This window comes from Aquarana catesbeiana, linkage group LG07, assembly GCF_042186555.1.
Source record: "Aquarana catesbeiana isolate 2022-GZ linkage group LG07, ASM4218655v1, whole genome shotgun sequence".
NCBI lineage: Eukaryota > Metazoa > Chordata > Amphibia > Anura > Ranidae > Aquarana > Aquarana catesbeiana.
The window spans coordinates 284,944,185-284,961,459 of NC_133330.1; the positions used below are offsets into that span (position 1 = coordinate 284,944,185).

Genomic DNA, 17,275 nt, shown 5'->3' on the forward strand with positions numbered 1-17,275 from the left:
CTTGACCCTCCTCGTCTGCGTTGAGCAGTAGCTGATGGAATTTGCATATCTGTAACCAAGATAAGGCATCTGCCATATTATTTTCCTTGCCTGGCACGTGTTTTGCTTTAAGCCATATGTTAAAGCGTAAGCATAGAAAAACTAGGTATCTGAGTAATTTTATAACAAACATAGATTTTGATGATAAACAATTAACTGCATAGATGACTCCCTTATTGTCAGTTAATTAATATTCTTTTATTGGCAAATTTCTCACTCATATCTGCTACTACTAATGGGAATAATTCTAATAGAACTATGCTCTTAGTGGCTTTAAGTTGTATCCATCGATCTGGCCATACACTGCAGCACCAGTGTATATTCCATATCGCACAAAAACCACAAGACCCAGCTGCGTCTGTATACAACTCCAGGTCAAAGGAAAATACAAATTCCTCCTGAAAAAATGAATGCCCATTGTAAATGTCAGAGAATTTCATCCAAACCATAAGGTCTTCCTTAGTCTCTAATGAGAGATGATCAAATACCACCAAAAGAAAGCTCTATTTGTGGGAAAGAAAAGGACGTCAATTTTGTTTGGGAGCCACGTGGCACGACCGCGCAATTGTCAGTTAAAGCGACGCAGTGCCGAATCGCAAAAAGTGCTTTGGTCAGGAAGGGGGTGAATTCTTCCAGGGCTGAAGTGGTTAATAATATTTTCTTACGTCTTAGAAACCAGGAAATCATGTCTTTTAATTTTTTTATTTTATCCATGGGCAATTGAGATTCTACGCATTTTTCTGCGGCTAGAGGAACCCCAAATTTTTTAGTGATAACCCCAAACAGTTGCAGCATAAGGAAGCAAATAGGGGAACGAGCAGGACTGATGAACAAAAAGTCATCAAGGTAGTGTAATACTAAAATACTTTCATGACCTGATTCAAAAGATACCACCCATTGCAGAAATGAAGCAAATTTCTCAAAGTACGCACATGAGACTGAACACCCCATAGGGAGACACATGTCGTAATAAAATTGATTCTCAAAACAAAATACCTAATGAATTATATGAAGCTGGGTTAATTGGCAGTAGTCTGAATGCTGATTTAATATCTGCTTTAGCAAGTAATGCAGCTTTCCCAAAATTCCTAATATGATAGATGGCATTCTCAAAAGTGCAATAAGAGACAGATGATAGACATTCATCAATCTCATCATTTTATGATGAACCGTTAGGGAATGAGAGATGGATCAAACGGAATGAGTTTGGCTCTTTTTTGGGAACAATCCCCAAGGGGGATATTCTGAAATTCGGAAAAGGAGGGGTACTAAATGGTCCAGCTATTCTCCCTGCCCTGATTTTTCCATGTAATTTTTCCCTGACAGTATGGGAAAAGTTCATAACGGATTTGAAATTGTTCAGTAATACACATCCATTTCCTTGAAATACAGGTAAAAGGAAACCCCTAGAAAAAACATCACTTAAAAACTTGGCTGTCTCCAGATCTGGGTACACTTCCAGCCATTGCTGCATGCTTGGCAGATTCACCGGAGTGTGAGCCTTTGGACAGGTTATCTCTGTGACCAGGAAAATTGGCGCTCCTTTTAAAACATTTAAGTAAGGGATAAGGTCCTGAGCAGTGAGAGCATTCATGCATATATTTGCATGAACCCCCCACTTACACTGGTTCTCGTTGTATGCAAAACAGTAACCCCTTTTATAAGGGGAAACTGTAGCTGAAAATTGCTGTTTAGGATAAAAGGCTTTCTGCGGCAAAATTAAGTTTAACCATAGACCAATATCCTTATTACCCCACTTTAAAGAAGGGTAAATGGATCATTTTTGCCTAACAGATTCATCAAACTGGCACCAGCCTAATCCATCAAAGCTTCTGTAGGCTTCCAGTATATGCTCCAGGTGTAGGAAAAGACCGGTACAGTATTCAGGATGTATTCTAAAACGCTAGCATAAATAGTAAAAGCCTGCAACCAATTTAGAAATGACCTCGCCACAGGCCTACGTCTCTCTTCCTCAGGCTTATCCTCAGATTTTTTGTCTGTTCTGTTAATAAATTCTTTAGCAGAGGGAAGTAACGACAAAATGTCTACAAACCGCCCTTTCCATATCTTATCTTTAACTTGAGCATAAAGGTGGTATCCCAATGGCGAGATTTCATATGATAATGTTTCTTTCAAACATGACTCGGGAAGTGAAGAATTAGTAATATTAAGTTGAGCCGGCAATGAATTACTAGAAATTACATTAGTCGCCGAGTAAGATGTAGCACTGTTAACATTTGTCACGTTAACAAATCTTTTCATTGAATCATTAGACCATACATTTGAATAACTGCTATCCTCATTACCAGGGCCATTAATGCTATCAGCTAACCTGTTAATGGATTCCATTATATTATTTAACACATGTGATAGCTCACCCTGACCGCTAGATGTCGCTGGTGTGTTAGCCTATGTTGAGTTATGCAGGTGTTGCTCACTAAAGCCTCCAGTGGGTACAATAGGTATTTCTTGATCACTTTGACTGGAATTACTTGCCTGCCCAGACTAACACTGAGCGGGATATGGTAAATAATTATTCCTGCTGAAGTTGCCTCCTCCTCAGCCATCCCAGCAGATGCTGCTCTAGTCGCCTGCCTCCCTCTGCTCCTGGGCGGCGAAGGGGATAATGTTCTCCTTTTTTCCCTAAGGCTGGTTCGTCTATTTACCTCAGAAGTAGCCGCCTCTTCCCGCACCATAGTGGCTTCTTCTACCCCCAGACAGGTATGCGGCTGAGACAGCGGGCCATGCTGGTTCTGCCGGCGGGTTTGAGGGCTGTGAATCACTGGCCAGACTCTGCTTAGACGGCTGCTAGGTACCTCTAATGGCTCCCGAACTGCCTCTTCTTGTACGTGCCCTCAATGTCCTTCTTGCGTTCCACCCATCTCTATGCACCAACGCAGCCATTCCTCTCCACCGCTGTCCCCGGCCCGCTCCAGCACATGCCTCATAAGAGTCTTCATGGCCATGTCAGCAGCAGCTCTAGTGACCCTCTGAGCTTGTTGCTGACTCTGACCAACTGGTGATGAAATTCCTGCGGGGCCACCTTTATATAATGAGCCCCTTTCTGGAATGTTCTAATGGGTCATGTGACCCTCTAGAACATTCCCGGCGGCGTCACCTGACCCCGTTTTATCTTCTTTTTATTTTTTATTTAAAGAGACCATGCCTCTTTTTTTTTTTTTTTTTTAACTACCTATGTCCGAAGTGGGGGGCGGCCACATGCCCATGCTGATGGGGCTCAAAACATTAAGCTTTCAGTCCATTCTTTCTACACTTGTTAACTTAGGTCATAGTTCATAACACATAACTTTGATCCTTCAGGTTTTCAATTATCTAACTTTGCGCTAACTCCATAAGCAGAGATAATCAAGGTTCCGCTGAACTCAAGGAACTGATTCTCATTATAGCACAACCATAGTTTCAGTGTTAGTGAGACTCATCTATAGAATCCTGATTCTGGGGGGGGGAAATGGCCTGTAGCAGCAAATCAAAGGGTCAGTTTTCCCTTTATAACATGCACTAAAAGAAAAAATGACAGCAGGAACTGAGATGTTTGATGTGACATCAGCTTTTGCCTTTTTGCTTTCATTTTTATAAAAAAAAAAAAAAAAAAGGAAAATTATTAAATCCTAAAAAGGACCCTGATTCTGAACTTCTATGGACCTCATCCACTGATCAAAAAAAATAAATAAAAAATACATACAAATATAAGTAAAAAAAGAAAAAGACTGGAGTTAAATCCTGTGGAATCTGTTTTTTTTTTTTCATATATATTTCAATATTATGCATCAATAAATCCACCATTTGATACATTTTCTACTGTATCGTTGTACATAAACTCCAACCTATATTGCTTCAGATGGGAAACATATTGTAGTGGCCAATAGTGTTCAATAAACAAAGATACTTCCAAAAATATATACAGATGGTTGATGTGACATCAGCTTTGCCTTTTTGCTTTAGTTTTTAAAAATAAGGGAACTTATGAAATCCTAATAAGGACCCCGATTTTGAACTTCTATTTCCTTCATTCAACAATCAAAATAAAAAAAAAATACATACAAATATAAGGTACTGTAAAAAGAAAATGACTGCGACTGAGTTAAATCCCATTGGGATCTGTTTTTTTTTCATAGAAAACTTTAAAAACATGTACTGGGTAAATTAAAATTTACAGGGGGGGGTATAAATTGTTCAATATTAGGTATCAATAAATCCACCAAAGTACATCTGTATTTTTGTATATAAACGCCAACTTCTATTGCTTCAGATGAGAAACATTTTGTAGTGGCTAAAAGTATTCAATCAACAATGATACTTCCAAAAGTACATACAAATATAAGGAAAATAGAAAAAGACTGGCGTTAAATCCCCTAATGCCGCGTACACATGACCGTTTTTTCCATAAGAATAAACTGTGTATCCGATGGAGTCCCACTGAAACGGACTTGCCTACACGCGATCACACCAAAGTCCGATCATTTAGAACCCGATGAAAAAGGAAGTTTAATAGCCAGTAGCCAATAGCTGCCCTTGAGTCGTTTTTGGTCTGTCGGAATAGCATACAGACGAACAGATTTCCTGATAGGAATTGATTCCGTCTGAAATATTTAATATTCTATTTCTAGGTCCATCAGAATTTTCAAAAGAAAAAGTCAGATGAAGCCCACACACGATCGGAATATCTGATGGAATGATTCCATCAGACCTTTTCTGCCGGTGTCTTGCCGAATAAGTTCCTTCGGCGGATAGGGTCCCCCCCTGTACTGCGCAGGCGCAGCGCCTGCGCAGTACGTACTATTGTCGGCCGCCGGAGATAGCCGAAGCTCAAACGCTTCAATCAGCTGTACACGGCGCCTGCGCTCTGGGTCCAGGTTCCTTCCCCACTATCCAAGTGGACCTAGAGGGGGAATCTAAAAGTGCCAAGCGCAGCGAGGCCGTGCCCGAAGCGTGGCGAGTGAAGCGAGCCCGCGAGGGGCCCTCTTACAGGCGCCGTGTACAGCTGATTTTCAGCTGTCCCGCTTCGGCTATTTCCGCTGGCTTCTACTGCGCATGCGCAGTAGAGGGGGGAACTAATCCGCCGAGCGGAACTTTCTCGGCAGAACACCGGAAAGTCTGGTCATGTGTAAAATTTTTAATTTCTTTTTACATTGAAAATTTTAAAAGCATGTACTAGGTAAATTAAAATATACACAGGGGAATGGTATACACAGTATATTGTATATACCATTGTATATATTGTTCAATATTATGTATTCATAAATCCACCAAAGTACGTCTTCTATTGTATTGTTGAACATAAACTCCAACTTCTATTGCTTCTGACGGGCAAACATATTGTAGTGGAAAACTATGTTCATTAAACATTGATACTTCATGGTGGAATGGACTCCACATATAAAGGTCAAAAATAGATTTAAAAGCTTACCAAAGTGGTTTTACAGCAAATCTTTAAATCTCCCCAATATCTATGCCTATTATACCTTTACAAGTCCAGAAAGCAGGACACTGTGGGGTTGATTTACTAAAACTGGAGTGTGCAAAATCTGGTGCAGCCCTACATAGAAACCAATCAGATTCAAGGTTATTTTGTCGAAGCTTAATTGAACCAGATGAAGTTAGAAGCTGATTGGCTACTATGCACAGCTGCACCAGATTTTGCACTCTCTAGCTCTGGTAAATCAACCTCAGTATCATAAGAATCTAACGCCTTAAAATTGTCCTAAATATGTGAGTATAATAAATAGGTGATATAAGGTATAGCACATATACATTTCCTTGTTGATGTAATGTTGAGTCCACCTCCATACAAATCAACACATCAAGACATACTTATTAAAACTTATTTTTTCTATATATTTGTATGTATTTTTTGATTGTTGGGTGAGGTCTGTAGAAGTCCATAATAAGTTTCTGTCCATTAAGATGTTTCAAATGAAATTTGCCCCACTCCATACTAATAGGTTTAAATTTGCTTTGTAAAATAAGAATTGAAAAGTAAAAGTCTGACATTGTTGCCTGACAATTAACCGCTTCAGCCCCGGAAGATTTTACCCCCTTCCTGACCAGAGCACTTTTTGCAATTCGGCACTGCGTCCCTTTAACTGACAATTGCGCGGCCGTGCAACGTTACACCAAAACAAAATTGACGCTCTTTTTTCCCCACAAATAGAGCTTTCTTTTGGTGGTATTTGATCACCTCTGCGGTTTTTATTTTTTGCGCTATAAACAAAAAAAGAGCGACAATTTTGAAAAAAAGCAATATTTTTTACATTTTGCTATAATAAATATCTCCCAAAAATATATAAAAAAAACACATTTTTTTCCTCAGTTTAGGCCGATATGTATTCTTCTACATATTTTTGGTAAAAAAAATTGCAATAAGCATATATTGATTGGTTTGCACAAAAGTTATAGCGTCTACAAAATAGGGGATAGTTTTATGGCATTTTTATTATTGATTTTTTTTTATTAGTAATGGCAGCGATCTGCAATTTTAATCACGACTACATTATAGTGGACACATCGGACACTTTTGACACTGTTTTGTCCTTTATACAGCGATTAGTGCTATAAAAATGCACTGATTACTGTGTAAATGACACTGGCAGGGAAGGGGTTAAACACTAGGGGACGATCAAGGGGTTAAGTGTGTCCTAGGGAGTGATTCTAACTCTGGGGGGATGGGCTACCACTGACATGACAGCGATCACTGCTCCCGATAACAGGGAGCAGTAGATCCCTGTCATGTCACTAGGCAGAACGGGGCAATGCCTTGTTTACATAGGCATCTCCCCGTTCTGTGGCTCTGTGACACGATCGCGGGACACCGGCAGACATCGAGTTTGCGGGACCTGCGGGCACGGTCACACTGTACGTGGCGTGCGCGCGCCCACTAGCCCCACCAATTAAAGGGGACGTACAGGTACGACCATTTGCCCACTGCTGCCATTGTGCCGACGTATATCGACGTGCAGCGGTCGACAAGTGGTTAAATAATTGACTCAAGCAAAAGAAGGACAGTAAATAACGTCAGACTATGAATAGTTATTTAATCTGTAGATTTACGTTTCATCTGTAATTAAGCCCTAAAGGCATTCTGGAGCAGAGTTTATGAATACAAAAAACTCCTGCTACAGAAGCCTATTGTACAGATCATCACCTCTAGAGGATAAAGTACCAGTTTAAGTGCCACGAATGGAGAAGGATGACATATCCCCCCTTATGGGTAGTGAAAAAATGATTTAAAGCATTGGCTGGATGAGAGGCAGCAGAATTTCTGCTCCCATAAAAATGCTCAGCAAGCCTTACACACTTCACATGGGTTGTACAGCCCACATATTTTCGAGAAGAAGTCAAAGTCAGGAAATTACATAAATGACATTCTTTGTGCCACAATATATATATGGCTTGACAGGGAAAGTTTCTCCTGAACCAGTGATCGAACGTCTCATGTCTTAGCATGTGCTGCACAATAGCGGCTTTTACATTAAGCCACACTGGCTGCTGTTTATTGATTAGATCTTCAAAATAACTGTAGGTGCTTTCCTGCAGGAAAATGAAAACCATTGCCAAGAATCCAATGTAATTATTTGTCGGCATACAGAATTATTAAAATCTCCTGTAGAAAAAATTAAAAGTCAGCAGCTACAAATACTGTAGCTGCTGACTTTTAATATTAGGACACTTACCTGTCCAGGAATCCAGCAGTGTCTTCATCTGAGCGGTGTGTTTTTCAGCTGGCTATCAGGTGCTGCCCCCGGCATCTCCACTAAGGGAAGCCTTGCGGCTTCACAGCCGGTTCCCTACTGTGCATGTGCGCAGCGAGCTGCACTCTCTGATTGGGCCAGCTGCAGGGGAAGGAGGAGGGGGGCCGAATGAACTCCAGAAGTGGGAGCGGGTACCTGTCAAAACCAGGTACCTCCCAAAAGGTGTCAAATCTATCTTAAAATGGAACTAAACTCCCAAAAATAATCACTTCCACCTTCCAGTAGTGTAGCATTTACATCCCCCACCAGCTTCTGTCATCTCCTCCCCGGGCTACTTCCTAGTGACGTGTTTTTGGCTACTTGAGTGATCCGTAAGGGGGTGATGTCATCCCATCTGTGCACACAAAGGTCTGTCATTCTGGCACAGCCTAAAGGAAAATTCTTTGTATGGACATTCTTACAAAGATACATTGGTCCAGCTTATACCATATACCATACCTGGCTGATGCCAGGTATGGTGTGTCAAGTGACTGCCCTGACGAATTCTAAACACAGGAAATCAGTTGCTCAGCATAGGTGCCATTCAGAGACTGCTTTGCATTTTCTCAATGAATATGAAGCATTCTCTGATTGGATGCGATGGAGAGTATGATAACTCCTCCTTTCATTAATCTTCAATATATATATCTTTGATAGGTAATTCAACATAATCTGCGCTGCTCGAAACTGTTTCAAGAATTTTCATAAAGGCAGACAGGAACTATCCTTCAAAATCATCACATTTTGTAAATGCCACCTCCATTCATATTCACCTGTTTATCTTGTTTTTTTTTATAACGTTTTCATCTATTAACATTCATATTGCATTTTTAGATATTTCTCCACCCAAAGGACTGCAGTTTAAAAATGTGACTCAGACCTCAGTAGAGGTGCAGTGGGAACCTCCTCTTTTCCCCATTGATGGCTGGGAAATTAGTTTCACCCCAAAGGTATGTAAAAATCTGCTTTACACACTATCCACTGTACATACGTCTATTTGTGCATATTATAGAAAAAGCAATATACTGTGGACACAATGGGGTTGATTTACTAAAACTGGAGAATGCACAATCTGGAGCAGCTGTGCATGATGGCCAATCAGCTTCTAACTTCAGCTTGTTCATGTAAGCTCTGGCAAAGAAAAAACTGGAAGCTGGTTGGTTTCTATGCAGAGCTGCACCAAATGTTGCACTCTCTAGTTTTAGTAAATCAACCCCTAAATTTCCATCATGATTTGCCAGATTATATGTCTGCCAGGAATTCCATCTAATTTGGTACTTTGGCATCAAATATATGTATCTGTGATACATCCTAGGTAATAATTTTAAAGAAATGTTTTAAGGCATTCTGTACACAGGTCAACTCCAGGTTGCCATATTGCATTTACTTTTACAGAACATTACAGCACTGCAGACTGCAATTGAATGGTAATTTTTAATAACAATAAATTACAATATGGATTATGTAGCAATTGTCTAGTATATGCTAAATATATATTGTTTATTTGCTATAATTTTTTTCACAAAGGTGGAATTCAAGCAAAATTAAACTTTGCTAAAAAAAATTAATGGGCAGAAAGTACAGGAGATGGTCAGAGACTGCAGACATGATACAAGAGATGGTCAGAGACTGCAGACATAGTACAGGAGATGATCAGAGACTGCAGACATAGTACAGGAGATGGTCAGAGACTGCAGATATTATACAGGAGATGGTCAGAGACTGCAGACATATTACAGGAGATGGTCAGAGAACGCAGACATACTAGAGGAGAGGGTCAGAGACTGCAGATATAATACAGGAGACAGTCAGAGACTGCAGATATAATACAGGAGATGGTCAGAGACTGCAGACATAGTACAGGAGATGGTCAGAGACTGCGGACATGATACAGGAGATGGTCAGAGGAGGATCAGAGGAGGGGGGGGAGAAGAGCCCATTCCTGCAGTGGTGTCACTAGGGTTGGTGTCACCTGGTGCGGTAAAACATGGTGTCACCCTCCCCTCCACCAGCTATAGTCACCCCTCAGTACAGACCCCCTCCACTAAGTATAGACCCTCCTCCCACAGTACAGACCCCCTTCCATCAGTATAGACCCACCCAAGACAAACCACCCCCCCTCCATTAGTACAGACCGCCCCCCCAGGACAAACCACCCCCCCCGGCAAAAACCAACCTCATCAGCAAGCCCCGCACGTTACCGCACCAGCTCGGGCGGCTCTGGTACATATCCAGCAGATCATGACAGGCCTGGGCAGCAGGCGGGAGTGAGACACAGAGAGGAGGAGGAGAACTGGAACACATGCCAGGCCCGGACCGCCCCCCCCCCAGCGATGTCACTGCGCGGCTGGTCTCTCTCCACACAGAGACAGCCGCTCCGATCTCCGGCTATTTCACTCTCCACATCTGACAGGAGGAAGGAGGGGGGATGGGCTTGGGCAGGAAACACAGTGGCAGCGGCGGCACAGTCTCTACTCCTCTGATCCACTCCTGTCAGTTGCCGGGGAGAGGGCCGCCTCTGGACACACACAAGGAGAGGAGGAGGAGGGAGGGGTGCACTCTGGCGCTTCAGCGCCCCCACCTCTGTGGCACCCGGGTGCACTGCACCCTGCACACAGCACAGGATTGGCCCTGCACAGGAAAACGCATTAGATCAGTGGTCATCAACCCTGTCCTCAGGGCCCACTACCAGGCCAGGTTTGCAAGATAATGGAAATACATCACATGTGATATAATTTGCTGCTCAGTGATTGCAGTGTTCTAGTATGCATCTCCCCAGATAATACATAAAGCCTGGCCTGTTTGTAGGCCCTGAGGACAGGGTTGATGACCACTGCATTAGATGAACTTCACTGGCAAGCTCAGTAGATATTTGTGGAATTTTGCAGGAGAGCTTGGTGAAAACTGCAGGTGCAGATGCACTTTTTTTTTAACTTGTTCAGATCCGCGCTATAGCCGAATGACGCCTACAGCGCGGATCTGCTTTGTCGGGAGGCCGTCAATAGATGTCCTCCCCTTTGCAAGCTGACCACGCCCTCCTGAAGGGGGCGCGCGGCATGTGCTATGAACACAGATAAGAGTAAGGGGCCGATCCTGGCCCCTTACCATGTGATCAGCTGTCAGCCAATGACAGCTGATCACGTGATGTAAACAGAAGATCGGTAATCTTTTTTTTTTTTTTCTTCAGCGTGAGAAGAAAAAGAGCCGATCGCCGGCTTCTGTTTGAAGGGACATCGGTCTCGAAGATGAAGAGGTGAAGCTGCCTCATATGTGCCCACAAGTACCACCTGCCAGTGCCACAAATCAGTGCCCACAGTGCCACCAATTAGTGCCCACAGTAGTGACTGCCAGCAATCAGTACCACCTATCAGTGCCCACAAGTGCCACCTATCAATGCCCACCAGCGGTGCCAATCAGTGCCACCTAGCAGTGCTGCTTATCAGTGCCGATCAGTGCCCATCACTGCCACCCATCAGTGCCCATCAGTGCCAGCTATCAGTGCCACCTATTAGTGCCCCTCAGTGCCACCTATCAATGCCCTTCAGAGCTGCCCTTCAGTGCCGCCCATCAGTGCCCACCAATGCCGCCTATCAGTGCCCATCAGTGCCACCTCATCAGTGCCCACCAGTGCCGCCTATTAGTGCCCATCAGTGCCGCCTTATCAGTGCCCATCAGTGCAGCCTATCAGTGCCCATAAGTGTAGCCTCATCAGCGTACATCAATGAAGGAGAAAAATTGCCTGTTTGCAAAATGTATTAACAAAATATAAAACGGTTTTGTATTTTTTTTTTTATATCGATCTTAACAAAAAATAAAAAACTCAGAGGTGATCAAATACCATCAAAAGAAAGCTCTATTTGTGGGAAAAAATGATAAATGATGATAATGATAATTTCATTTATTGTTGTGTTGTATGACCACGCAATTGTCATTCAAAGAGTGACAGCGCTGAAAGCTGAAAATTGGTCTGGGCAGGAGCGGGGTTTAGGTGCCCAGTAAGCAAGTGGTTAATGGGAGGCTATAGTTTTACTTGCTTTAACATGCACAAATGCTGTTCAGTTGGTGTCATATATAGAATCAAAACAATTTATTTATTTACTCAGAATCTACAATAAATGTGAGTAATAAACATTTTCAACAAATGGATGCTATAGGTGGGAAATGAGCCTGCAGTGTTCCATACACTGATACATTTCATGAGTTTATGGCTTTTGTAATTTTCTGCCACTACAGAGATGAAGATAAAAAGTTCCAGAACTAATGACTTATCACTATTAATTACTTAGCAACAGCAGTACAAGTTTCCAAAAGTTAAAGTGATTTCTATTTATTATTCTGTCTCCTGAACTCACCTTACTTCATACGCAGCAGAGTCGCTTCACACGCTGATTAAAAACATAGCTGTCATTTTTCTTTACAGTCTTGCGTTACTTCAGCCAGGAGATCATCGCACTCCCTGACTGGCGATATGACACTTTTTTTTTTTTTTTTCTAGACTTAATTTCCCCTAAGATAATTTTTTTTACAGCCATGCACCATAAAATTAATGTTAGCAATAAACATTTTGTAAGTCATTTTGTTTCCAGTAAAGACTTTTTTTTTCTTTCCCCCTCCGCTACTTCATTACACTAAATACAAACTGGTGCTAATGGCCTGTCAATGGCAGACATTTAAAAGTGCTGATAAATTTCTGCTTAACACAACCCCAGATGTCCCTTGGTGGCGGCAGTCGCAGAGCTGTTAAACTGGGCTTAGGCCAAATGTTATTTCAGTTCTTTTTACCTGTCTGAGAGCTGCTCTGTTCATCTAGCTATAGCGAAAGGCTGTGTCCTTGTCTGCCTCCATGTGACAAGACATAAAAAGATCTTTGAAAGTCATGACATGTGTGATTGAGCTTATGTCAGTCGCCTTTGATGAGAAAAAAAAGATCTTTTTAGAAGTGGTTATCAATGGCGTTTGATGGGATGAGAAGTGTGTGGGCGAAAGATCACCTCTCCTGCAGACAGGGAACCTCGGACAAGGATGGAATAGATCAAGCCTTTGTTTGCTACAGCGAAAGAATCGGCACGTTCTGGTGAATGATTTGATGTCACTGGATGCTCATAAGCTGCATGCTTCGCTGACCAACTGAATGGAGAAGCCATCAGCAATAATGGAAAATATAGAGGATCGAGGCAAGATAAGGAGCTTGTGTTGCTGTTTTCCTGGGCCCTGCGTAGAGCTGATACATGGCGGGATATTAAGCTCTCAATTATGTCAGGCAGAGAGGTGACTGATCATCCCTGGTATAATCTGCAGATGTTGTATAAGCAACAGGCAGAAAAGAACAGCCATAAAAAGGAATGTCAGTTGCTGCTTCAATTGATTGGCATGCGTAGTTTGCAGAAATAAAATTGCACGCGTTGTCACATATATTACAATCAATTTACAAGCTGGATACAGGACAGCAGTTCTTTTTGCAAACAAATATAAAGGCGCTTTTAACACTCCTGAACTGCTTGAATACCATATATACTCGAGTATAAGCCGACCCGAATATAAGCCGAGGCACCTAATTTTACCACAAAAAACTGGAAAAACGTATTGACTCGAGTATAAGCCTAGGGTGAGAAATGCGCAGCTACTATAAGTGGATAAGAGGGTCAACAATGCCCATTTGCAGCCTCACTGTACCCATTTGCAGCCATAGGTCCCCCGAACTTCAAACTCGGTAGTTAAGGGTTCCTAAATGCCCCCTAGCTGCAGCCAAAATTTGGGGTCTCTGGACCCAAAGGGTCCCGAAATGACATTGCTGTAGATGGACACAGTTGACTGACTTTGGGGCCCCGTATCTCAGGGCCACTTGGTGCTAGGAAACCCAGTGGAACTAGCACTACAACATATCCAAAGCTGGGGTTCCTAGCACCAAGTGGCCCCGAGATACGGGGCCCCAAAGTCGGTTCGGAAAATGTCAAGCACTTTTCTGCAGCAGAGAATGATTGGGGCCCCATGCCTCGGGGCCACTTGGTGCTAGGAACCCCAGCTTTGGATATGTTGTAGTGCTAGTTCCACTGGGTTTGCACACCAAATTTGGGGTTCCTAGCACCAAGTGGTCCCCGAGATACGTGGCTCCAAATTCGGTTCGGAAAATGTAATTCTTTGCACCAGAAAAGTGCTTGACTCGAGTATAAGCCGAGGGGGGCACTTTTTAGCACAAAAAAATGTGCTGGAAAAACTCAGCTTATACTCGAGTATATACGGTATTTATTAACCGCTTGCCGACAGGCTCACGCCGATATACGTCGGCAGAAGGGCACGTACAGGCATACTAACGTACCTGTACGTTGCCCTTTAAGAAGCGGTTTGCGGGCGCGCCACGAGCTCCATGAGTGTGATTGCGGGTCCTGCGGACTCGATGTCCGCAGGGATACCTGTGATCGTCTCACGGAGAGGAAGAATGGGGAAATGCTGATGTAAACAAGCATCTCCCCATTCTGCCAAGTGACAGGTTACTGATCACAGCTCTCTGTAATTGGGAGCGGTGATCAGTGTCGTGTCACACGTAGTCCCCCCCCCCCCACAGTTAGATTCACTCCCTAGGACACACTTAACCCCTTTACTGTACCCTAGTGGTTAACCCCTTCATTGCCAGTCACATTTACACAGTACTCAATGCATTTTTAATCGCACTGATCGCTGTATAAATGTGAATGGTCCCAAAATAGCGCCAAAAGTGTTCGATCTGTCCGCCATAATGTCGCAGTCATGATAAAAATCGCTGATCACCGCCATTACTAGTAAAAAAAAAAAATATTAATAAAAATGCCATAAAACTATCCCCTATTTTGTAGACGCTATAACTTTTGTGCAAACCAATCAATAAACGCTTATTGTGATTTTTTTTACCAAAAATATGTAGAAGAATACGTATCGGCCTAAACTGAGAGAAAAAAAAAAAAATTTTATATATTTTTTGGAGATATTTATTATAGCAAAAAGTAAAAAATAATGCTTTTTTTAAAATTGTCGCTATTTTTTTGTTTATAGCGCAAAAAATAAAAACCGCAGAGGTGATCAAATACCACCAAAAGAAAGCTCTATTTGTGGGGGAAAAGGATGTCAATTTTGTTTGGGAGCAACGCCGCACAACCGCACAATTGTCATTTAAAGCAATGCAGTGACGAATCGCAAAAAGTGCTCTTGCCAGCCAAATGGTCCGAGGCTTAAGTGGTTAAAGCAAATAAAGTGCTTTTATGTAGCTAATATAAAACCTTTCACATTTGCTTGTTTCTAATGTTATTCTTTACTTACTGATTGCCCTATAGCACTTTTACTACTACAGGGCGGCAGCTGTGGGTAGAATCACATATATATATACGTGATTCTGCATTTCCGCCTGCAGGGGGCGTGTGTGTGATACTTCACAGCAGAAGCTGATCTGCAGGTCCTGGGGACTCGGTGTCCAGCAAAACACAGAGAACTGAGATATACCTACAAAAAACAAGGCTTAGCTCCGTTTTGAGGGGGGAACGATCATGTGTTTCTGCAAAACAAAGACTAGAATCGGTCTCTTGCCTTAGTTAAAGCACCACACTGTGTACACAAAAACACTGGCTAGGCACACAGCTAACCCTTTGATCACCCCAGATGTTTAACCCCTTCCCAGCCAGTGTCATTAGTACAGTGACAGTGCATATTTTTAGCACTGATCACTGTATTAAGCTCCATACACACAGGCCGAATGTCGGGAGGCATCGGCAGGTTTTTATTGAACATTCGCCCCATGTGTATGGCACCCTGTCCAACAGAAACCGGCCTGTTGTTCTGTTGATAATAGAAGAAATGGCTGCACTCCGTAATCGATCAAAATTATTTTATTCAGAACATCTCAAGTGTTGATAAAAAACATAGAGCTGGTAGACGCGTTTCACACACTTCTTCAGGTGTGCTTAATCGTTACCATTGTTCTGTTGGACGAGCATGCTGGAAAACCAGCAGCCGACCGGCTCTGTGTCAGCGCTCTCAGCCAGTAGCAGAGAGCGCTGATTGGAATGTTCTGGCAGGGGGGCGTCCCCCTGTCAGTACTCAACAGCTCAGTGGGGGAGATTGCTGTACTAACTTCGGATAGTTAGTAAAGCAACTCTGACCGGAGCTGAAAGTTTTTTTTTCGTCCAACCCAGCACTTATATTGTGTACCAAGCTTTATAGTAGTGTCACGGGTTCCCAAAGTGTCAAAAGTGTCAGTTAGTGTCAGAATGTCCACCGCAATATCGCAGTCCCACTATAAGTCGCTGATTGCCGCCATCACTAGTATAAAAAATATAAATAAATAAATAAATAAAAATTCCATAAAAAAATATCCCATAGTTTGTAGATGCTATAACATTCAAGTAACCCAATCACTATACGCTTATTGGAATTGTTTTTACCAAAAACATGTAGCAGAATACATATTGGCCTAAATTTGTGAAGATATTTGATTTGTTACATTTTTTATTGGGCATGTTTAATAGCAGAATTTAAAAAATATTTTTGTTTTTTCAAAATTGTCAGTCTTTTTTTGTTTATAACTCAAAAAAAAAGCGGAGGTAATAAAATACCACCAAAAGAAAGCTCTATTTGTGTGAAAAAAAAAGGACATACATTTCATTTGAGTACAGCGTTGAATGACCGCGCAATTGTCAGTTAAAGTAACTCAGATATAGATTAAGATTCTGGGCACACAGGTTTTACGAACATGTCAACAAACCCGGGAAAATGTTGGCTAGTGTTTTGAGAAGGAGAATGGAGAAGTGCCATCATCATAAACTGGTGTCTCGGGATGGACAACCTGTTTTTCAATCATCTAAAATAGCTAGGCTGTTTCAGGAATTCTACTGCAATCTGTATTGTTTGTATCCAGATAGATTGCCATACGCCTCTTTGAAACACAGAGATAGTATTAAGAGCTATTTAGCAGAGATAAAATTCCCAAAATTATCTTCTGAGCTAGTTGCTTCCTTGGAGAAACCTATTAATCAGGAAGAATTGGAGAATAGTGTCAGGAACCTACCTTAAGGGAAAAGCCCTGGAGCAGACGGATTTAATGGCACATACTGGGGAAATTTCTACCATTTTTACTTCCGCATATGTGTGATTATATTAACCACTTCAGCCCTGGAAGATTTGGCTGCTGAATGAACGCGCCATTTTTTGCGATTCGGCACTGCGTCGCTTTAACTGACAATTGCGCGGTGGTGCGATGCTGCACCCAAAATTGACATGCTTTTTTCCCCACAAATAGAGCTTTATTTTGGTGGTATTCGATCGCCTCTGCGGTTTTTATTTTTTGCTCTATAAACAGAAAAAGAGCAACAATTTTGAAAAAAAACACAATATTTTGTACTTTTTGCTATAATAAATATCCCCATTTTTTTTTTTTAAAAAAGCACATTTTTCCTCAGTTTAGGCTGATATGTATTCTTCTACATATTTTTGGTAAAAAAAATGGCAATAAGCATACATTGATT

General features: G+C 42.0%; 1 protein-coding gene across 3 annotated transcripts in view; it reads left to right on the top strand.

Annotated features, from left to right (window-relative positions):
* TNR (tenascin R) overlaps positions 1 to 17,275 on the top strand; it is a 932,265-nt gene that overhangs the window by 666,233 nt on the left and 248,757 nt on the right. For all 3 annotated transcript variants that reach the window (XM_073593414.1, XM_073593413.1, XM_073593415.1), the window contains one exon: positions 8,622 to 8,737. In XM_073593414.1, coding sequence (XP_073449515.1) covers positions 8,622 to 8,737 — 116 coding nt within the window. The remainder of the gene's footprint in view (positions 1 to 8,621; positions 8,738 to 17,275) is intronic.